This window comes from Erpetoichthys calabaricus, chromosome 11, assembly GCF_900747795.2.
Source record: "Erpetoichthys calabaricus chromosome 11, fErpCal1.3, whole genome shotgun sequence".
Taxonomy (NCBI): domain Eukaryota; kingdom Metazoa; phylum Chordata; class Cladistia; order Polypteriformes; family Polypteridae; genus Erpetoichthys; species Erpetoichthys calabaricus.
In genome coordinates, this window is record NC_041404.2 from 88,360,611 (window position 1) to 88,384,897 (window position 24,287).

Genomic DNA, 24,287 nt, shown 5'->3' on the forward strand with positions numbered 1-24,287 from the left:
CCCACCGCAGGACACACACAAACACACCCACACACCAAGCACACACTAGGGCCAATTTAGAATCGCCAAACCACCTAACCTGCATGTCTTTGGAATGTGGGAGGAAACCGGAGTGCCCGGAGGAAACCCACGCAGACACGGGGAGAACATGCAAACTCCACGCAGGGAGGACCCGGGAATCGAACCCAGGTCCCCAGATCTCCCAACTGCGAGGCAGCAGCGCTACCCACTGCGCCACCGTGCCGCCCTATATCTAACTATGCAACTTTTAATGCAATGCAATACAATAATTGCATAGTTAGATCTGGACCACCCTGTAGAATGAATAAGCAAAGTGGAAGTGGAGAAAGTACAACATCATGTGGTACATTTAGATGCTATTTTCTTCCATATAAAGAATGATTGCTGACCTTTAAGGATATGTTATGCAATTTTCCTCTGACCTTACATCCTAATGCTCTAGTCTGCTCTCACATACTATAACTTTGTTTCCTGTGGTCTATGTGTGTCCTGGTCTCTCCCATGTTTTGGTGTCACTTGTCCCAGTGACCTCTTTGACTTTAGGAATGCAACTGTAATAAGCCTTCCTTCACAGGGTAGTCACCAGATTTTTTAACCAAGACTAGAGAATGAACATTGTCAAGGAGGACCATGGTCACTCAGGTCTCTGCACGGCCTATTCCTTCAAGTTTCACTGTATACTTCAAAATATAGAACCAGTTAAATCAGCTCAATTACTCTATGCCACATTGTTAGATACTGAACATGTGTTTTCTGGAAGCATACAGGTTAATCAGTCTTTAAGTTGATCTCTATGTGCCTGCTAAGCCAGAGTGAATCATGAACATCATTTTAAAGCTAATCAGTATTAATGCCAAGTCTCTGCATGCTGAAATAACACTCTAACTACATGTATGTATGTAGATTCACTTTTCTGCATATTTATCTGTAGCATCTAAAACATGCATGATAAGCATTCTTACCATGGCATAAAAGTAACTTATCCTATGTGATTACAGTTATCAAACATTCTGGGTTTATTTACAGCTTCTCAATAGTGTCTGTTGCTAGAATGAACAGACAGAGATAAAAATGCTTTCTTCTCCAAGTGGCACTATTGCACCTTGGTAAAATGAGTAAAAGTTATTGTTTTTGAAATAGGCGAGATCTGTGCATAGAACTACACAGTCTACATGACCTTTTGTTCCAACATTGGGAAAATACTCAAGAGCTATTACATACAGTACAATATGGTGAGAACTTCAAGACAAAAGGCCCAAGAAAGTTGTCGCATTTTGGAGATTACCATGTAACTGCCTGGTGCAGCATAGTAGAGTTCCATTGCAGGCTGTAGTCACTTATTGTAAGTAAAGACAATAAGCAGTATAAAATACACCTCTTTCACCAAACAAAGACTATTTGTTTGTCACTTAGCCATTTAAGGTGTCAAAAAACCTCTGGGTAGCACTGGAGTCCTGCTGGCACACTCTTTTTCAGGCCTTCTTAACATAGTAGAGGAAGCACAATAATATTTAGCTAACATGTCTGAATAATCAACTATATTACACAAATTTGATTTGCTTCACGGCTTGACTATCAAGTCTGCCACTCCATTCTTCAAGTTCCCTTTATAGTCTTGTCTTTCATGAAGTAGAAAATGTATGGAGATGGCTTATTAATTGGATTTTACACAATTAGCTAAGAGGGATGAAACATTTAAGTCAGCTTATATATTAACTTACCTTGTAAATATATATATAAATAGTTCCAGATGCTCTGAATCACCTACCCAGGAAAAAAAGATGCCCAAACAGACTAAGTAATTGCTCTGAGCTAGAGGCAGTACAACAAGTACATTTTATTAGTATGTGTGCATGTTAAGGAGTGCATCCAAATATTGCTTCGTAAGAGGTCTGATTTGGGCCAACAATGCCTGTCCTCAAGTATGTGTTCTATCTTTAGGTCCCATGAAAAGTGTAAGAGCATCAAACTGCGGCACTGTCAGCCTCAGTACAAAATGGCACAGGTAAGTGTGTCACATTGGAATAAACTCAGCCCTTTCATTAAACAGAAAAGAACACAGGACTGAAGATCAGATTTCTGTTTTCTTTGTAATAGCCTTTAATCTCAGGGACTTCTTCATGATAGTTCTGAAAAAAACACAAGAAAAAGTGACATCAAAGTAATACATAAAAAGAGTAATCTTAAGTATACATTTAAATGTACATATTTCCTCTAAATACATTGGGTGAATTATTTCTGGTCAGACAAGAAGCCATGCAAAACGTGAGGTATTAAACCAGGAAAGAGAGATCGCTAGTAACTGATCAAGATGAAGTAATATCCACATGGGCTGCTGGATTTAAAACTATGTCTCTATTCAGTAAATGATTATTCCCAATGTATCTCTTAAGGATCTCATTGCTATTGTACAAATATAACAAACCTATAACATGTAGCATATGTGAATAATATCAGGGAAATCAAGAGAAAGATTTTATACCGAAGGTGTTTTGTTTTTTAGATCAGTGTATCTTTGTCTATCCTTGTTTTCCTTCATTTGCCTACTCTTCAGTTTATAAATTGTAACTTTCATTTCTGTCCATTTTGATAACACTATCACTGCCATTCTGCAGACAAGGCTAACATGGCCTGCTAGCTTGGAAAGTTCTATCCATGATTTTTAACACACACTATACTACAATGTGATATCTAACACACGGCATTATAACAATCAGCAGATATCAAAAATAGAGCTTAAATGTACACTATATATAATACATTTAAAACCATCATGAATCAAATGGAACCTTTCACCTCGAGAATACTTAAAAAAACTATAGAGAAGAGTCTCCGCTCCTCTTTCCTTTAATTTAGCTTGGAACTTTCAATGAATTTTGTGAAGCTGAACTCAGGCTAATCAGTAGCTAGTGATGAGCAAAGCAGGCAAAGTTCAAATGGAATACAGTTTCATAAAACTGATACTAAAATTCTTTTAAAGTTTAGTGGAGGGTTTCAATTGTTTGTTTTTTTTTTGGGTGGAAAACAAGGGATATTGCTCTAAAACCCTGTTTACACCTCTATGTTGACCTGTAAAAATTTCCTATGCCTTATAGTTTTCGAGTTATGAAGTGATGAAAATTAAAGTCACTTCTGGGGCCCCTCTGGAATAAGGGGCCATGAAACTTAAGCTTCATTAGTTTCATAGTAGATCTACCCCTGGTTTTTACTAATTCAGAATCTGTTATGTACCTTTATATTTATGTATAGTAAATATTAAAGGGATATGCATCCTTATTGTAATTTCAGCACTTGCTAATGTAAAGGCTGCAATCAAGACAAATCAAGTCAGGTCTTTTCTCAACATCCATCCATCCATCCATTGTCTCCCGCTTATCCGAGGTCGGGTCGCGGGGGCAGCAGCTTGAGCAGAGATGCCCAGACTTCCCTCTCCCCTGCCACTTCTTCTAGCTCTTCCGGGAGAATCCAAAGGCGTTCCCAGGCCAGTCGAGAGACATAGTCCCTCCAACGTGTCCTGGGTCTTCCCCGGGGCCTCCTCCCGGTTAGACATGCCCGGAACACCTCACCAGGGAGGCGTCCAGGAGGCATCCTGATCAGATGCTCGAGCCACCTCATCTGACTCCTCTCGATGCGGAGGAGCAGCAGCTCTACTCTGAGCCCCTCCTGGATGACTGAGCTTCTCACCCTATCTTTAAGGGAAAGCCCAGACACCCTGCGGAGGAAACTCATTTCAGCCTCTTGTATTCGCGATCTCGTTCTTTCGGTCACTACCCATAGTTCATGACCATAGGTGAGGGTAGGAACATAGATCGACTGGTAAATTGACAGACCGATGCAGAGCCCGCATTACTGGGGATGCCGCACCGATCCGCCTGTCGATCTCACACTCCATTCTTCCCTCACTCGTGAACAAGACCCCGAGATACTTGAACTCCTCCACTTGGGGCAGGATCTCGCTACCAACCCTGAGAGGGCACTCCACCCTTTTCCGGCTGAGGACCATGGTCTCGGATTTGGAGGTGCTGATTCTCATCCCAGCCGCTTCACACTCGGCTGCGAACCGATCCAGAGAGAGCTGAAGATCATGGCCTGATGAAGCAAACAGGACAACATCATCTGCAAAAAGCAGTGACCCAATCCTGAGCCCACCAAACCGGACCCCCTCAACGCCCTGGCTGCGCCTAGAAATTCTGTCCATAAAAGTTATGAACAGAATCGGTGACAAAGGGCAGCCCTGGCGGAGTCCAACTCTCACTGGAAATGGGTTCGACTTACTGCCGGCAATGCGGACCAGGCTCTGGCACCGATCGTACAGGGACCAAACAGCCCTTATCAGGGGGGCCGGTACCCCATACTCTCGGAGTACCCCCCACAGGATTCCCCAAGGGACACGGTCGAATGCCTTTTCCAAGTCCACAAAACACATGTAGACTGGTTGGGCAAACTCCCATGCACCCTCCAGGACCCTGCTAAGGGTATAGAGCTGGTCCACTGTTCCGCGACCAGGACGAAAACCACACTGTTCCTCCTGAATCCGAGGCTCGACTATCCGACGGACCCTCCTCTCCAGGACCCCTGAATAGACTTTTCCAGGGAGGCTGAGGAGTGTGATCCCTCTGTAGTTGGAACACACCCTCCGATCCCCCTTCTTAAAGAGGGGGACCACCACCCCGGTCTGCCAATCCAGAGGCACTGTCCCTGATGTCCATGCGATGTTGCAGAGGCGTGTCAACCAAGACAGTCCTACAACATCCAGAGCCTTGAGGAACTCCGGGCGTATCTCATCCACCCCCGGGGCCCTGCCACCAAGGAGTTCTTTGACCACCTCGGTGACCTCAGTCCCAAAGATGGGGGAGCCCACCTCTGAGTCCCCAGGCTCTGCTTCCTCATTGGAAGGCATGTTAATGGGATTGAGGAGGTCTTCGAAGTACTCCCCCCACCGACCCACAACGTCCCGAGTCGAGGTCAGCAGTGCACCATCCCCACCATATACAGTGTTGACACTGCACTGCTTCCCCTTCCTGAGACGCCGGATGGTGGACCAGAATCTCTTCGAAGCGGTCCGAAAGTCATTCTCCATGGCCTCCCCAAACTCCTCCCACGCCCGAGTTTTTGCCTCAGCAACCACCAAAGCCGCATTCCGCTTGGCCTGCCGGTACCTATCAGCTGCCTCCAGGGTCCCACAGGACAAAAGGGTCCTGTAGGACTCCTTCAGCTTGACGGCATCCTTCACCGCCGGTGTCCACCAACGGGTTCGGGGATTGCCGCCACGACAGGCACCGACCACCTTTTCTCAACTGTAATGATATTTTTTTTAAATCAATTTAATCAAGTGAAGCCCAAAAAGAATTATTTTAAGCAATTATCTATGTACCATGTTAATTTAGCATGCTAACAAATGTACAAAGCATGCTGCAATGTGCGCACAGAGAAAAAGCTTATGGAAGATACGGCCAAAGATATGACAATAAGGATGTCAAAGTGTAAATGCAAACAGGAGAGTTCAAGAGAACACCTCTTCTTGTCTTACAGCATTTACTTAGTGTTAACCAAAAATGATACAATTTTTTCAAACTCAAGTCTGGCTACACTAAAAGTCTTTGACAGAATTGGTTTAACTAAGCAGAATGACCAGGCTGCAGATACTCACTCTGATACAGATGGCAGAATGAAACAAATGGATGTATTATGATTTCTTCTAGAGATGGGCGTTCATTGGGAAAGGGCTTTAGGCACCACTGAATTAGCTCTTTACATTCTGTATGGAGAAGAGCAATGAGAAGTCAAAAGGAGAGTCATGAGACCTCAGGCAGCTAAAACAACTTGGTGAAACTCTTTCTCCCTCACCAATACTCAGTTTTCTTTCACATGTAAATATGTTGTGCATAATTTCCAGTTCTCGTCCAAAGGTCAGAGCACCACATAGCATCTCATACAACAGTACACCAAGGGTCTTCACAGTTAAAGGGACTGTTTGGCGTCTGTCCTGCAGAAAACATCCAGGAGGTGCATAGAAACCTGTGATTGAAAGCAGACATGCAAGCTTTTATTATCTGTACCTTTTAAAAGATGAGGAGGAACCAATTTTATGAAGAACACTTACCAGCAGAGCGAGTGACCTCTTCTGGCTCTAAGAAAAGTGCGTAACTGAAGTTGATAACCTTCACCTGCTCTGTAGGCATCTCTATCAGGATGTTATCCAGATTGAGACTGTTATGAGATACTCCTCTTGTATGGCAATGTTGGATTGCCCTTACTATCTGCTGAAAGATTAAGCTTGCCTGCTTCTCTGACAGTCTCCATCTATTGTTTCGGGCAAACTCCGAGAGGCTCATGCACTGCTTAGGCCGCTCCAGGACCAAGAGAGTCTTTGAGGATCCACAGTACCAGTCCAGTAACTGGATGATCCACGGACAGGAGGGAGGGGCACAAACAGCTCTCATGGTGGCCACTTCCATAGGAACTGCCTCAGGGTCATCAGGCTAAAATTCAGATAATGAGCAAGAGAATTTTCTAATAAGTATAAAGTTTAGGATAGCAACATTCTGCTAAACTTAATGAGTAAACTTTTTTTTGTGATCATGTTTTTTTCTTAATATTGAATAACAGCACAGAAACAGACCCAATTGATAATTTAATAAAATAATGAAACATTATTATAAAACTATTTTAGTTAATTACTGAAATACACATTTAAATTTAAAGGTTGTATTTTAAATTAGTGCTTTGGAATATTGGAATGAAGAAAGAAAGAAAGAAAGAAAGAAAGAAAGAAAGAAAGAAAGAAAGAAAGAAAGAAAGAAAGAAAGATGTTTGTTATGTGACTAGTGCTGCAGTGATAGAATTGGCTTAAAATAAATTAGGGTCAGAAGATTGCCCATCAAGTCTGATTAGGTGAGAATGAGATAAATTAATATGCTGTACTTATCTAAATTTCCTTTTAAAGGGACAATAAACTCCAGTAATTATTATATGACACAAAATGTATAATGAATATTACTTACATGCTGCATATGTCCATTACCTCTGGCTCTTTTAATAAATTTAACGGCCACCTGAAAGAGAAAAATGATCTACATTTAAGCATGGAAGACTATTGTACAAAAATATTAGAATTTACACAGAAAATGTTTTCTTACTGGTAATTTGTCCGACTTTCGAGTGGCAGCAAAAACTTGACCAAAAGATCCCCTTGCAACCATAGGGCCCAAATCATATGCCTCACAGAAAGACCTGTAATCTTTAAGAGAAAATAACAATGTGTTCTCATTATATTTCTCAGAAATATGTGCAAGTGGGTTTTGGAAATATTCAGGTAGCATAAAGGACATAGTCTTTTTTTGCTATGTACAAATTATTGGCCATTGCAGACTTGAAAGAAAGAGATATATTAGAATAAAATGACATCCGTTTCACTCCATCCCACTTTCTAAATTAAACAGTGTTTTTAAAACCTTTAAACCAAAGTCTGTATGTGGCAGCACTTTGATCTCGCTAGACAAAAACACCCCAATCGCTAGAGAAGAGAGTTTATCTAATACAGATATATTGCATGAAATAAAATTATTTTAACAAGTCTATAATATTAAAGGAAGGCAGTGTGGTCAGTTTCAGCCCAGAGGAGCCATGTAGCTGCAGATTTTTATTCAAACCATTTTTACAATTAGTGAGTCAATTTTTATGCTGAGCCAAATTACCATCTACAGATATCTCAAAATGAATTCCAAATATCTTAAAATGCAGTTCATTTTTAAGATATCAGAGAGTTACATTTTTAAGATACCTTAATTTAACCTCTTGCTTATTTCAAGATATCTCAAATTCATTTCAAGATATCTTAAAATAGACACAAAATCCCATTGAAAATAGGCATTTTACTGGAAACCATGTTGAGATATCTTAAATTGCATTTCAGACATCTCAAAATGCCTACCGACTTATTTTAAAGATATCTCAAAATGTATGATATGTCTCAATATAGAGTGAAACATCTGTAGTCTCTTAAAATGAACAGTGCACTGGTGGCACAGGGCATCAGCATCAGTATTAAGTAAGATGGAACCAGAAGATGGACCTCACATGTAATAACTAGCCAAAGACATTACCAGAAATGCAGGAAATAAATAAAGGTCAGGAGGTGAGACAAAATCATAGACTAAAAATGTAGCAAAAGAGTCATTAACCAGAGTATTTCACACTGACACTGATATTAATATGGTTGTGTAATAATGCCACACGTGACACACTCTTGCCAAGAAACCCTGCATCATAAATAGTAAACATTGGCAGTGTCCATATAAAATAAAATGGAGCCCCGACAAGGTATATCCAGCCATTATCCAACCCGCTATAACCTAACTACAGGGTCACGGGGGTCTGCTGGAGCCAATCCCAGCCAACACAGGGCGTAAGGCAGGAAACAAACCCTAGGCAGGGCACCAGCCCACCGCAGCCCGACAAGGTATATTTCAAAACTACTGTCTTCAAAAACATTCTAAACTAGAAAACCAACTTTTCCATTAAATTGCATGATATTTAAAACCCCTAAACGATATATACATTATTATTAGTGGCCAAAAAAAAAGCTGAAAAAATTAAAATAAATATATAAAAAACAGATTTTGAAATCTGTTCAAGATTATCTTAAATCCATTTAAGATATCTTGGAAAAGATATATTTTCAAATATATGAAACTCATTTTAAGATATCTTACATGCATTTCCAGGTAAGTTAAAATGCAATATGAGATATCTCTAAATATTCATTTGGATTGCCATATATTTTCCTTTAAATAATCTCACTGTTTACTCATCTGATATTTTTCTTGTTTTTTCTTTTCCTATTCTGCATGTACAGAAAAGCAGTAATGTAAAATTTAGGTTCATAAAAATTTAGAAATATTTGTATTTCTTTTGTCATTTTTCTATTAATTTGGCATTTTCAGTTGGACTTTGCTCCCATAATTGTACCATTTTGACAATTAACAATGAATAAAGTAGACACCAGGACAAATGACACTCACTGTTGAAAGTCTTGACACCAGAAATTTTAAAACTTAATTTGCTTAACTTTGTTGGAATGTATAAAGCACTAGGGTGTTGTACCGTGATTACATCTTGCCTGAAGAAGGGGCCTGAGTTGCCTCGAAAGCTTGCATATTGTAATCTTTTTAGTTAGTCAATAAAAGGTGTCATTTTGCTTGACTTTTGGAATGTATAATGAATATGTGTTACATTTAGATACTTTAGTGTTTTTTTATCTTGGTTTTAAAGATTTTCTTCATGGTCATCATCATAATTTTGATTTTTAATCAACTTTTCTAGGGTTTCCAGTTTTTAAACCATTATTCTGGCCATTCTATTGTGTCTGACACTAAAGTAATCACAACGTTTTAGCCTTCATTGTCATTTGTCCATGTCTACTCTGCTTAATGTTAACTGTTACTATTAGGATGATGTTAAGGAAGCAAACTACATAGAAAGAGGAAAATAAATAAGAAAATGGCAAAAGTGTGTAAAGATCTATGGTAAAAATAAGACTATTTCACAATTTCTTACAAATATAAACCTCATGCTACTACATATACAGTATAACCAAAAAACAGTGAAATAATGTGATAATGTACATATTGCACCTTGTGACCTTAGAAAGTTGATCCAATATGCAATAACATACCAGTGTTTGTTCGTTGCAATAATGTCACTCCTGGAGCAAGCTCTGCAAAGAATAAAATAGTTTAAAAATCAAAACTTTAATGAAAACCTCAGTCTCTCTGTATTGACAGGTTCAGCCTGGGCATAGCTAGAGTTTTTTAATCATCATCCAAAATGCCAAAATGTCTTAAAGAAGGAATGTTTCTTTCTAGTTTGTGGCATTTTTATCAAGTGCCTTTTCTTTTAGTCATTGGGCCTTCATATTGAAAAATTAATTATTATAAAATCTCAGCATCCATTTGTAATAAAATATTACGGTGGTATTTACTGATGTAACTCAGCAAAAATATATTTTTATTTTTGCAGAATTTAATAAACACACTAACTTATTTTTTTTTAACGTAGACTTTATAAAGAGTTAAACCTGATCCCTTTTGTAGGCAGTCTGTAAGAATTTTCAGGGAGAAGTTGGCGCTTATAAATCATTATTTGACTAAGATGGATTATATGTGGGTGATGCAGTGTTTATTGCTACTCTCACCAGTGGTATAGCGTAGTGGGGGCGGCAGGGGCGGCCCGCCCCGGGTGGCACTTTTAGGGGGCGGCAAAATTTCACAATAAATAATAATAATATCTTGTAAAAATTTGAACCATACCTAAATAAGGGGGCGGCGGAATTTTCCTCCGCCCAGGGCGGCTGACACCCACGCTACGCTACTGACTCTCACACATTTCCAGAAACCTATATTTGAATCTCAGGCCCAATCTCATTTTGCGTGAGTATTATTACATTCTGTTGAGAACTGGGGGACAGCTCAGGTAATGTCCAATGTAGAACATAGCCTATATGGTCTCTTGATGCAGTGGCAGAGATAACTTGGGGAGTCTTAATAATTAACACAAATTCTTTCCAATCTATCAATTTACCCCTGCCATTTCAAGAAGCCGCAGGCCCCTGTATGTCCATGTGTTCCAGCCAGACATTTCCCTGTCTGCTGCTCTGCATACAGGCCACTGTGTGTTACTCAGTTTAATATAGAATAAAAGTTACAGTGATAAAGATTGGGAAACACCGCTGCTAGTGTAATTGTAAAAGTGCAAGTGATGTATACTTTTTGTTTGCTTGAAATCACAGAAAACAAATATATATTGTGGTATTTGTAGTTTTCTGTAACACAGCATTCAATTAAAGCAGAACCTTTAAAAAATGTTATGCACACAGCATACACCTTAATAAAATGACAAGTGTCTGTGTGTGTATGTCTGCGTACTTCTGTATCCATCTAGTTTCTAGGGTCAGGAAGAAAAATAAAAAATAGGCAAAATATGCAGAACAATGGTAAAAAAAATCAAATATAACAAATAAGGGTCATAAAATAAGAAAATCAGTCTTATTGGCCTATTCTGTTGTCCATCATTAGAATCTGGCAACAGCATCATGGTAGCCTCTTTCTTGAACCGGCTTGAGCTACATGAAGTAGGTTTATAGGTGTAAAGCTAATAAGTGATAATCTCTGTGTGGTGGGCCATAGACAAGTGAAAACAACAATAAATTGATGTGCATGTCAGGAAACCAAAGTCCCAACACTATTAGGTTAGAGTCACTAAACAAGGCCAATGAGGTAGCGTCCACTGCCGCATTTTCTCAGCAAAACACTTCAACTCTAGGAGTGGTCAGTTCAACACGTTATGCTGAGAGGAAGTTGTGAAAATGGGAGGCTCGATCCAAAGAGGAAAAGGCCACCGTGAGGGAAGAGACTGGGTTCATGTTGTTATATGAGAGACCAAATGGATAACCCATGCATCAAATAAAAAACACGAAGCCTACATTGATTACTGAGTTTTAAACTCATCTTTGATGGGTACCACAGCTAGTTTAATAACAGCACTATAATTGAATAAAGCCATTATTCAGGGCACTATGAAAAAAAATTCTTAACAATTTTCAATTGTACATCTTGAAATTATATAAAATGTGATGCAATAATAATCAGTTATTGATGGCCGGTCAAGCTACATGGCTTGCAGTTAAAGCTCCTGACAGCTTTCTATTTATTCTGTACTCTGGTAATGAAAGTACAATGTATTTATTTTGTAAAAGTCCAACTTGGACAACTTTGCATCCATATCTAGTGACTGAATGTTACAGTATCTTACATTCTTAAACAGATAAACAACTTACCTTTCCTAAAATATATATTGAGAAGTCAAGAAAAATGACACCTTTAATTGGCTAACTAAAAAGATTACAATATGCAAGCTTTCGAGGCAACTCAGGCCCCTTTCATCAGGCAAGATGTAATTGATGTAATTGTAATTCGATTACATCTTGCCTGAAAAAGGGGCCTGAGTTGCCTCGAAAGCTTGCATATTGTTATCTTTTTAGTTAGCCAATAAAAGGTGTCATTTTGCTTGACTTCTCAGTACATTCATGATAGCTCACACGGTACAACACACTAGTACTACTAAAATATATATGAAACATAAACTTCACTAATGGAAGTGCTGTGCCAAAGATAAACATATTGAAGAGTTGGCTTGACTTTTCATATTACGTCAAGCAAGCACATCATGTTAGAATTTCTGTTCCTTGTAAATTTCTCATGAATAAGTGCTGCTGTTCTAGATGACTCGCTTTATGAAACCCACAGATACATATTCATACATTATCCACCAACAGTCAGTGCCTCTGCTATCAGTTTATGATAGATAGATAGATAGATAGATAGATAGATAGATAGATAGATAGATAGATAGATAGATAGATAGATAGATAGATAGATAGATAGATAGATAGATAGATAGATAGATAGATAGATAGATAGATAGATAGATACTTTATTAATCCCAATGGGAAATTCACATTCTTCAGCAGCAGCATACTGATACAATAAATAATATTGAATTAAAGAATGATAATAATGCAGGCGAAAAACAGACAATAACTATGTATAATGTTAAATATTAACGTTTACCCCCCCGGGTGGAATTAAAGAGTCGCATAGTTTGGGGGAGGAACGATCTCCTCAATCTGTCTGTGGAGCAGGACAGTGACAGCAGTCTGTCGCTGAAGCTGCTCTTCTGTCTGGAGATGATACTATTTAGTGGATGCAGTGGATTCTCCATAATTGATAGGAGCCTGCTGAGTGCCCTTCACTCTGCCACAGATGTTAAACTTCCCAGCTCCATGCCAACAATAGAGCCTGCCTTCCTCACCAGTTTGTCCAGGCGTGAGGCGTCCTTCTTTTTAATGCTGCCTCCCCAGCACACCACTGCGTAGAAGAGGGCGCTCACCACAACTGTTTGATAGAACATCTGCAGCATCTTATTGCAGATGTTGAAGGAAGCCAGCCTTCTAAGGAAATATAACCGGCTCTGTCCTTTCTTGCACAGCGCATCAGTATTGGCAGTCCAGTCTAATTTATCATCCAGCTGCACTCCCAGATATTTATAGGTCTGCACCATCTGCACACAGTCACCTTTGATGATCACTGGGTCTATGAGGGGTCTGGGCCTCCTAAAATCCACCACCAGCTCCTTGGTTTTGCTGGTGTTCAGGTGTAGGTGGACAAATAACTTGGAGCCTCCAAAAATAGAGAAAGGGATAGGATGAAAATAATCTTGCTGAAGCCAGATGGAGACAACCATGAGTGAATTTTGCTTAAAACTGAGATGGGGACAATTAGATGGTTCTCTGAGTGTCACATTTCTAAACCAATCCAAAGCCTCATGAAGGCAGCGCTCACAGTAGGGGCAGAGACTTTGTACTGCAAAGATCAGAGGTGCTCTTGTTAACCTGGTCTGACAGAGAGCAAGCTTCTCCTTCTAATGAACCATCTATAGTCGAAAAAGTCTCCTAAAAAATTCTATTTGACATATAAATACGTGTCGCCCGCGCAGAGAGCACATTACACATTTGAAAAATAAATATAACCTGTTCTAAAAATAAACATTACCTGTTGCAAGGGACAAACCTTTACATAGTATCAGATTATACATTGGCAAACAAATGCATAAATGGATAAATAGTAAACATGAATAATATTTTGTCACAGGTGCTTTTGTCATAGGTGCTGTGTGTGCAATCTGTTACTCAGAGTTACGACGACAGTGTAAGAGTTGATGTTGGCATGCAAGAACTGGCAGCTATGTTCATGAAAACATAAACAGCAAAATATTCATTTGAAGTAAACAGTATGTCACACTCCGTCAAAAGGACTGCCATTAAGAGATTTGATAATGAAGAACCCCCAAGAGATGCAGATTTCGTACTCAAAACACCTGAATAAACAAATCTACCCAATGAAACCAATAGATGCACAGATGAGGCTGCACAACATCCACCTTTTGACTGCATGCATAAATAAATAAATTTAACATTACTATCTAATTTGAAATGCAAACATGCTAAGACACATGGTGGTCCATAGACCACACTGTTTATCTAAACTCTGTTTGCTGTTGTTATGTCATATAGTGATGCAATATTTAAAATAATAGAAAGAAATGATAGCAGACAAGAGGCACTTCTCAAATATGTGGAGCCCAGTAGATGTGGTAGTCTGTGTGTGTGTGTGTGTGTGTGTGTGTGTGTGTGTGTGTGTGCGTGGGTGTGCGTGTGTGTGTGTGTGTGCTCTCATGTTTTAGGAGGAAGCCCTGTGGGTGCCTTTGCAGTGCAGGATTTTTCGTTATTCACTTCACACTTTTTAATGGGTTATTCCCGGATGTGTATTCTCATCTGAGAATCACGTCTGGCTTTGTGAGACTTGGATGAAAGGGATAAAGTCGTAACAAATGTATGCAGTTTCAAAAATAAATGTTTACCTATTTTAAAAGCATTACTTGTTAATGATAGAGAAAGATTAAAAAGGATAAACAAAAAAGAGAAGCAACATCCACATGGCTAAGAAGGAAATATGGCAGGGGGCTGCAGATCATGGCTGAGTGATTTCCATCGTTTCACTTATCACAGTAGAGCCAACTGATATTCAGAGTACTGGGTGAAGACAGACCACCTAGCCCTACTTATGCACCACTAAGGCTTCCAACACTCAGGTATGTGTTATATTTTAATCCAATAAACTATGAAAATTAATAAGCATAAAGAAATACATTGATCTGGTGTGTACACTAGTTATGTGAATAACACATAGCCCATCATCAGGCAGTTTTTATCAGCTTAGTGCTGCTTTGTTTGCCAGCAGATCATTCAGTCTAAATGTCTGTGCTGTGGAAGAGCTACGTCTTTAAAAAGTGTTATTTGTTAATACCTGGATAAGCTTATTTTACACAGTTTACTTCTGGTCTGGACCTAGGTGGCAGATTTATAATGGTACATGAAGAGGATGACGTAATAGGATCTTAATTAGCTGGCTATCATCACAAAATGACACATGTCTCATGTTCCATTCATAAAAATAAAAATTTCCCCTCCATGTTTTTATATTTAGAATGTCTACATCTTAAGCAACCACTGTGTTTAAAATTAAGCCTTTTAAATTATTTCAGCCATAACTCTTTAACTGATCTCTTGTCAAATGAGTGAAGAAAACATCTACTAGATTCGTAACATTCACCTTAATAAAATAAGTGCCTGTGTGTCATGTTTATTAATTAACATTTTTATTAATAATTTTGCATTGAATTTGTCATTACAAAACTGCTTTGGTAAATCCCATACCAAATGGCACAAAACAGTGAGATATGCATTACATTGTGCACTGAAAACATTAATGCTGAGTTTTATGTTTATTACTTAGATTTCAACATGTCTTAGATGGTGCTATACAGTATGTGTGTTATACAACTAAGAATCAGAAATAAGGAAATGGTACCATCAGCAAAGCTCTTCCTGCTTGTGTCCTGGGAGCTGTCAGGCCTGTTTGATGGTGTTTGCTGCTCCAGCCTTTTGATAGTGACTCCTGGTGGTGCTACAGCTTGGGGTTCACCATTAGGTCCCTGTGGAAAAGAAAACTGCATTTTTCCATATTTCTTTCTTTTCTTTTATCTTGGATTTAAGAAGGTCAAAGTGCAAGAGCAAGAGACAAGTGTGAGACATTGCATAAATCCCAACTGTTAACAGTATAAATTCAATTTATAACCAATGGACAAAGATTGAGAAACAAAACAGAAACTTTCACATTTAAATATTAAGCAGTTTTGTATTAAGGTTACAGGGCTGCTTCTACCTGAAGTGCTCCCTTTCCTTTTATACTGAGGTGCGAAAAGACTGTGGGTACACGGCCACTTTGACTGTTTTATAAGCTGCAATCTATTATTATTGCAATTTCCATTGCCTTAAAGTATTTCTAAGAAAATGTTGAAGCTCTCCACACAGTGTTTTTTCCATTTTATGAAACATGTGTTTTTAATGTAAAGCTGCCGAATGTAGAGTAATCTGCAATGCAGTATTTTTTAAATACTGACTATTGCCAGGCCTTCTAATAATAGAATATTTCATTACAATTAAATAAAAAATCTGGGCTCAAGAATAATTATTTAAATAGTAGCAGTAAACTCTTAATAGACTCCTGTCCTTTTTCTTGTCAGGGGCTAATTTTTGTTAATCCAAGTACATTTAAATCATTGCATACCAACTGAAATAGTATGAAAGAAGGTGAACAAGTAGCACATTGCTATTGTAGTTGTGTTTATTTACAGTAAGTGATGTGCTGAGGAGCTATTGGAATTAAGGAAAAATAAATGAGGCAGAGGGGCGGCACGGTGGCGCAGTGGGTAGCGCTGCTGCCTCGCAGTTGGGAGATCTGGGGACCTGGGTTCGATTCCCGGGTCCTCCCTGCGTGGAGTTTGCATGTTCTCCCCGTGTCTGCGTGGGTTTCCTCCGGGGGCTCCGGTTTCCTCCCACGGTCCAAAGACATGCAGGTTAGGTGGATTGGCGATTCTAAATTGGCCCTAGTGTGTGCTTGGTGTGTGGGTGTGTTTGTGTGTGTCCTGCGGTGGGTTGGCACCCTGCCCAGGATTGTTTCCTGCCTTGTGCCCTGTGTTGGCTGGGATTGGCTCCAGCAGACCCCCGTGACCCTGTTCGGTTTCAGTGGGTTGGAAAATGGATGGATGGATAAATGAGGCAGAGTATTTGTAATTAATTTCACAACAGGAAAACACAGAAATGGTAATGCAAACTGCAATTATTTTATCATCACAGCTGAAGCTGATCACTATGTCCCAAGGACACTTTTTCAGAACCTTTAAAAACAACAAACAAACTAGGAATGCTTGTGATCTGCAATGTCTGATTCAGGAGGGGTTGTCAAATGTAGCTGAAAGTTTGGTCAATAATTCTATACTGTTTGATACCATTAAAGTGAGCCTTTTTGTTGAGTGTCATAAAGACAGTATTCACTATTTTTATCTTAACAGCCATGGAAATTAATGCTTATAGGCTTTGGAATACCTAACTAAAATGTAAAAAATAACTCTTAACGTGAGAATTATGTTTGAACACCAGAGAGATAAATGGCTGAAGTGGATATAGTATGCAAAGGCAGAAAAAGATTCCATCAGATACAATCAATCCCATCCAACCATCCTAGCCAAAGTAGTGATAGCACTGAACAACAGGATTACAAAAAAAATGTCTGTAAAGAGAACAATCTGCAAATATCAATTATCTTATATATAAACGTCTATGCGTGGAAGTGTTTGCGTCCGTCTGTCTGGCCTGGAACTGCGAGGTGGCCCGGAATTGAGAGGCTACAGCATGAAGCTCAAAGAAAACGACTCTGTTGTCAAAGTGAATCCGCCGAGAAAAGAGAAACTCGCTTAGCCGCTAATACACAAGTGAGGCAACCATATCGGCAAAATAACACCTCCGAGGAGAGAGAAACTCGCATAACAACTGATAGACAACTGAGGCCACCACTGAGGAAAGAGAGCCTCACTTAGCTGCTAATGCACAACCAATGCGATTGATTGATTGAAGTGCCAGAATCCATGGTTTCTAAGAGCTCGGGCTTTTTACAGAATGGGCTTACACAGCTAGTAATTATATAATAGTCTAGCATTAGACTACCATTTTAAAAGGTGCATTAACAGAAAAAGTGAAGAATGAGTTTTTACCTTCTGCAAAAAGGAGAAACATTTTAGTTACTCTTCTTATGTAGTTCATAACCAACAAGCATCACCAATGGTAAAGACACCATTAACAACTGGTAGGCTGAAGTAAAATCTAACAGCTAGAAATTACAATTTCATAACCCTATACTGCATCTCTTAATACTATACCATTTGTCCAATATTAAAACATTATATTATTTTAGAATGGAAATTCTAATAATAGCATAGATGTATGGTGATAAAATAATAAACCATTAATTTTGCACACAAAAATAAACTAAATTTGGTAAACATACATTTCTCAGTCCTTTTAAGGCTAGTTTATTTTAAAATCAAATCTCACTTAGAGTAGTTCAAAATATCAGACTGAATTTAACAAAATCCTCTGAGTTCAATGATTAGTTTAAAATAAAGATGGAGCCACAGAGGCTAATTAGACAACTGCAAAACTGACAATTTCATATTCCATCAAACACCACAGTAACAACACTTACACTAGACATAAATTAGACATAGTACTGCTATCTGAAAAATCTGGGCAGCTAGTGGAGCTTGAGCTGAGTGCACTGAATAAATAGAGGAGGAAAATGAAAGGAAGAGAGTCAGATGCTAATTGAGTGCCACAGGCATGTGTGGCAGGCTCTGTTGGGTTGAAAAGGAGGGTTCACATGCCAGTCTGTCTCTGTTGGGCATCACAAGTGCACCCAGAGAAAAGCCATCAGAGCAACAGAAACATTTATATAGCACATTGTCTTGCATATGAATAGTTCAAGTTCCTACCAAATAGGTTGCACAGAGGGACTGTGTATGGATATGGGTCAGAAGGAGCAATCTGTGAACTTGCATGCTTCTTGGACACAAACTAGAGTCTAGTGAAATCCGACTGGGTCACTTGGGTAAGAGCATCAAACACCTAGTGGCCCATTAGTTACATCAATGATGATGTGTCCGGATGCATCAAAAGATGTACAAAAGTTCAACAAGAAGTGACTGCCAAAATATTTTAAGAGGAAATTAGAAAACTGTCCATGCTTTACTGAATGCCTGAGCATACTGGGCCAGGAAAGTATAATACATTTAATTTAGTGACTCATAATCATTATTCTTGTCACTACCTATAAAAACAGACCTAATGAAAATAATAAGACTTATCATGAAATCTCCTTAGAATAAGAGAAACAGTGCTAAACTGTAAGACACCAAACTGTGAAACACATGTCTGTTGGTTTTATCCCCATCTCTGACTTTCTTTGTGACACTGAGAAATTTAAGTATACAAAACTGTTAACCAGTATCTTGAAGCAATTAAAATATGTACACTGCAACATTTAATCTAAATCACTTTGGAAGAATTAGCAATTAAAGCATTTGCCTGATTGCCAAAACTGCATAATACAAATGTCTTATATCTTGTTAACCAGAATGTTACAGCAACTTAGTCCACATGCTACATTATTTCAGATAGGCATCTCCCTAGTGACATACAGTATGGTTCCTTCCCTTATTTCTCATCATGACACACATTTCTCAAATAACTACATCCACTTTGTACACAGATAATGCCTATTCTTCACCCTACCATCTATGTACACTTCTTTGCTCTGTTGAAGAGAAGTGATTTTTCCCAATGAGACATCCAGATCTTCAAGTTATCAATCCATTGAAGGGTTGTTATCAGTATTTATCAATTCCCATATTAATGGGACAGTGGGTACCTACTAGAAACTCCATTCAACATACATATTGGGTTTCCCAAGGATGTTCTCAGCTCTGATAGTCCTGAGCTGGGACACTTACCTCGTTCTCGCTTTCCTTAACTGGACCCTGCTCGGTACTGCTTTTGGACTCCTCTGACAACTCTTCTCTTTGCTCACTCCTCACTCTCTTCATCGCTTCCTTATATACGATGCACTCCTGAACTTGCTTCTTCATAACACTGATCTGTTCCTGCAGATCACGAATGGTTTGGACGTATTCGCCGATCCTGGCGTCTCGCCTCCGCACCTGATCCTGAATGGCTCGGATCTCGGCGGTGCGCTCTTTTAACACATCCTGCTGGACTCGCAGCGCGGCTCTCAGTTCGCTCATCTCCTCTTTGGCTCGCTTTAGTCCGATAAATAAAGCGTCCTTCTCGGTAACGCATTCCTTCACTTGCTTCTTGAGGATGCGAACTTCCTCCCTCAACTCATTGGTCCTGTTCTGCCAGATGTGAGCGTCCCTCCTCAGCTCGTCGCTGTTTAGGTGATCACTGGAGAGCTTTCGGAGAGATTCCTTGTTAATAATCAACGCCTCCTCGACATCATCATCTTCAAAATGATTGTAGCAGAGTCGACGGACCTTGGAGCATAGCTTTCGAATAATACGCGACATGCTGCGCCAGCATCTTGACATATCCATCAGCGTGTTCCGGAGTGTAAGTGAGAACCTGGGAGCAAAGAGTACAGGTTGTTTCAAACCGATTAATTGCAGATTACATTAAAATTCTTAGCAGCGTCCGAGAGACACATCTGTATCTTGGCACAACTCTCTAATAAATGGATTTTTTTTAGAATGTGACACGATTATAATAACCTGTTGCTATGCATCCTTGAAGAAATATAAAACGATAGAGATGACGTAATCCCAGTTACCTGTGGATGATACACTTCTCGCCTAAAAACATTTTCTCACAGACAGAACCTGGCATGTTTGGTTGGTATATTCTGAATGTAGAGTACTGATAGAGGAAATTGGTTTCCAAGTTGTCTTTTTTTGTAGGATGCTAAGCAACAGGTTATTACTGTCGGTGGCAGTCTGAAAGTGTTCATTCTCAGAGGAACTTCGCAGATATACGTTGATGCTGCCAAACATTTGCTAATGACTTGATTCATTTTAAAGGGCGTGATCTGCATCTCAGCATTCGCCTCTGGTGTCTCAGACGTACAGTTTCGGCTATTCGGTCTGCATGGCAGAGCACTTGTGGAATCTCGGTCGGACTCTCAGTGAGCTAGGCACTCGTGTCAATCGTCTCGGGGGACAATGGGAGGAAAGCAGTGAACAGAAAGCTGTGTCCATTGTCAATAAATCAGCGCCATTGCAGTCTTCTCGTAAACATTTACAGATCACACCGACACGAAAAGAATCGCGTATCTGGAAAAATAGGACAAACGATCTGAGAGAAGACATTCGCCACCTAAAAGAACAGGTGCGGCGATGCCTCTCCGAGAAGGAAACTCTCAACCTCGAGTTATCGCTAGCGAAGCACGAGGTGGGGCAACTTAGGGCAGCCTTGGGCATCCAACAGCACGCCTTAAAGGAGAGCGCTGCCGATATCAGGTCCATAGAGGCTCAGGTTCGCAGTAGAGATGGAGCAATTGGCGAATATGTTAAAGCTGGCAAAGAGATTCAAGAACAGATTCGCTTCCTAAAACCTCAGGTACTGGAATTTATTCAGTATAAAGCAAGCACCCAGTCTGATTTTAAAAAACGGAGTGGCCAACAGGAAGCAAGTATTGACTGGAAAGATTTAAACGACAGTCTAGAGGAAGTACTGGGCTCAAGGAAGGACGAGAATAACCAGGTACAGTTCTTCAGGTGAACGGGGTAAGAAGACTTGTTTCTCGGAGAGGAAATCTTAATCAATCAATTGATCAATCAATAAACCAGTACTTGTAAAGCTCCATTCATAGTAATCTCTACCACACATATTGTTTTTATAGAAATGATCTGGAGACCTTGGAAAAAACGTGGAAATGCACGAGGGCCATAGACTTTTCGGCGAATTAAACACGAACCACTCAAGTACAGTTTATACATTGAAACTGTCAGGAGGTTCCCGTTAGATCAAATTTAGACGTATGAATTTACTTCTCTTAAGATGAAAAAAAAATGGCAATATAAAACAATAATATAGTAGTGCTATATATTAGATTAGATAAACTTTATTAATTCCATGGGGGAATTCAGATGCATACAGCAGCAGAAACATACAAAAATATATAATAAAACTAATAATTAGGAATATGACTGATCATAGTCAAATTTCACTATCTATACATTTTAAATAACATGCTATTTACATTATGGTTTCCCATAATGTGGTTGTATAACAAAGTAGGGATTTCCTGACAATCTTCAGATAGGATTTACATGTTACTGCTAAGAGCTAAATGTCTTGAAAAAGTTGTGATAGTCCTAGCTATATGAATAAACCTCATCTATTAACCTTTATAAATAACAGAAAACATGTCTAGCATATACACCACTGTTCAAAGTATTAATTCTAAATTATAATAATTGTAGAAGGACTGTCCATCCGTTGTCATATGCTGAACATTAACTTACATAAGAAAAGAACTTCAGGTTCACCTGCATATTGCTTTATCAGTCTTTTCTCAAACAGACAGGAAAAGAAGCCTTATCCATCTCAGCAGAATGCTTCCAGAGTGCAAGTTGTGGGAAAATCTTTGAAGGTACTAAACATGAATGAATGCTTTATAATTTAAAGGTTGTGTCCTTAAGCAAATGTTACTAGATATACAGTATTAATGCATGTATACTGACTGATTTAAGACAATAAACTGAAAGCATTCTTGTCTTGTTAAAAGTTGACAGTCAACTTAATTTTAGTGTATCCACTCTTAAAAATAAAGGTGCCAAACCTGTTCTTCAGGGAGATGGCCATAAGGAAACCATTTTTGGTTCCCAAAAAAACTATCCACATGAAGGTTCCAGAATAAAAGAAATATTTATTTAGATCTTTAACAGGCTATACAGTATACATTATCATGAATAGATGATAATAGGTTTGTGAAATACCAATGGGTTCCTGTTATTTAAAGGTATCTTGCTTAACTCATGCTATGTTTAGGTTTTCTTAAATTGTTGTATCCTGCTCGGTAGTCTACTATATCTTCAAGATTTGTGTTTTGTCCACATATTAAGAATATTTTCCAAACTCAAAGCATATGCAAAAAAACCTTACCAGAATGAAACTGTTTTTGCCAAGCAGTGGCTCTACAAGGAATCACAGTAAAGTGCCATTTAGGATCTGCTATTTTTAAGAGTAAGCATTTCATAGAACAGTTGGGTTTTTGTAATGTGTACTATTTACAAGAAGAGTTTAAACCATTTTGGACATTGTTCAATGTTTTACACTTGAAATAACAATAGTGTCCCCTTCTTATGTTCTCTTCATTTATTAAGCAACTGGATAAAGGCTTATTCTCAGTGCAGAGTCACTAAACTTAAATTGTATGGCAAATTAGTAACAGATACAGTATGTCTAAGACACCAGCTGCAGACTGAGTTCTACTAGAGACACTCTAAGCAGCATATAAAATAATGACTCTTCAATAATTTAAGAATTTAAACATGCAGTTATATTTACCTAGATGAAATACACAAAACATTTTCTTAATCAATGTCTTACAGGTCCTACTCCAGAACATTCTCTACTTCAAAGTAACATTTCTAGTAAGTTAGAAATTATTATTATTTTTTTTTGTTGTTGTTATTATTATTATTATTACTATTAGTAGAAGTAGTAGTATCCATTAATACATTTGTGCTAGAAGAATTAAGCTTAAGGCAGGACTCAACCCTGAATAGCATGCTTGTTATGTAACACACCCATACACTCATCCACACTGGGACAGTTCTGAATGTCTAATTTCAAATGCATGCCCATGCTTAGTATGAGAATAAGAAGTGGAGTACACAAACAAAAACCTGTTCAGACAGTGATTGAGATGGTTTTTGAATCCAGTCTCCTAGAGCTGTGAGGCAGAAGTGCTAACCACTGTGAATGTGTGCTATCCATTATTATGATAAAATATCTATGAACAGTTTATAACATCATTCTCTTGTCTATAGACCCTATCATTAAAATATAGTAAAGTGTTTAGTGTTATTTTGTATTTCTGCAATATGACACAAAACAAAAACTAACACATTGGTGAATCAGAAATTTTAGAAAAAATAAAATATTTGGCATTATATAATATTTTTACAGAGATTCTGAGTTTTATTATGAAATAATTTTGCAGCTATGGCAGTACAATTATCCATAACATATTCTTGTGCAGTAAAATTCATTGATGTTGACAGCTAAAAACACTGCTAAGTATGTAAATATACATGCAATAATTTGTATTACAACTTTTTAAATCATTAATTGTACTGAAGGTTTTTACTTATAAAATATACATTTAATTTAATGTACTCTTATGGGGATTTGTTTTAGAATGTCTGGTCTAATCATTCCTAATACCCTATAATTCCTATTAAACACACCATATACTCTTTCTGTTTCCTTTGAACAAATCTGTTGGGTACTTTGTGAAAATGTATATTTTGCAGTGTAGAGCTATTTGCTGCTAAAATTGCTGATCTTGATAAATGTTTGTGAGTTATTGTGGAACATAAGTAGTTTTTGACACTTTTACTGTAAGTGAACTGAAAAACCTTTTGACAGTTATCTCTCTATTTTAATAAAAAAATCCTGGGACAAGATGAGACTTTTTAGCTTGGGATGAGACGTGACTTTTTTAGAGAGATAC

At 38.6% G+C, this 24,287-nt stretch overlaps 1 protein-coding gene across 1 annotated transcript; it reads right to left on the reverse strand.

Moving 5' to 3' along the window:
- Positions 1-1,907: 1,907 nt before the first annotated feature.
- On the reverse strand, positions 1,908-21,179 carry LOC127529644 (serine/threonine-protein kinase pim-3-like). Its single transcript, XM_051933883.1, has 9 exons — positions 19,546-21,179; positions 15,510-15,633; positions 9,698-9,739; positions 7,161-7,261; positions 7,026-7,076; positions 6,125-6,503; positions 5,869-6,039; positions 5,672-5,779; positions 1,908-2,150 (listed from the first exon to the last, which is right to left on the reverse strand). The coding sequence occupies exons 1-9, from the start codon at positions 20,143-20,145 to the stop codon at positions 2,140-2,142; spliced, it is 1,587 nt and encodes a 528-aa protein (XP_051789843.1). The 5' UTR covers positions 20,146-21,179; the 3' UTR covers positions 1,908-2,139.
- Positions 21,180-24,287: the final 3,108 nt, after the last annotated feature.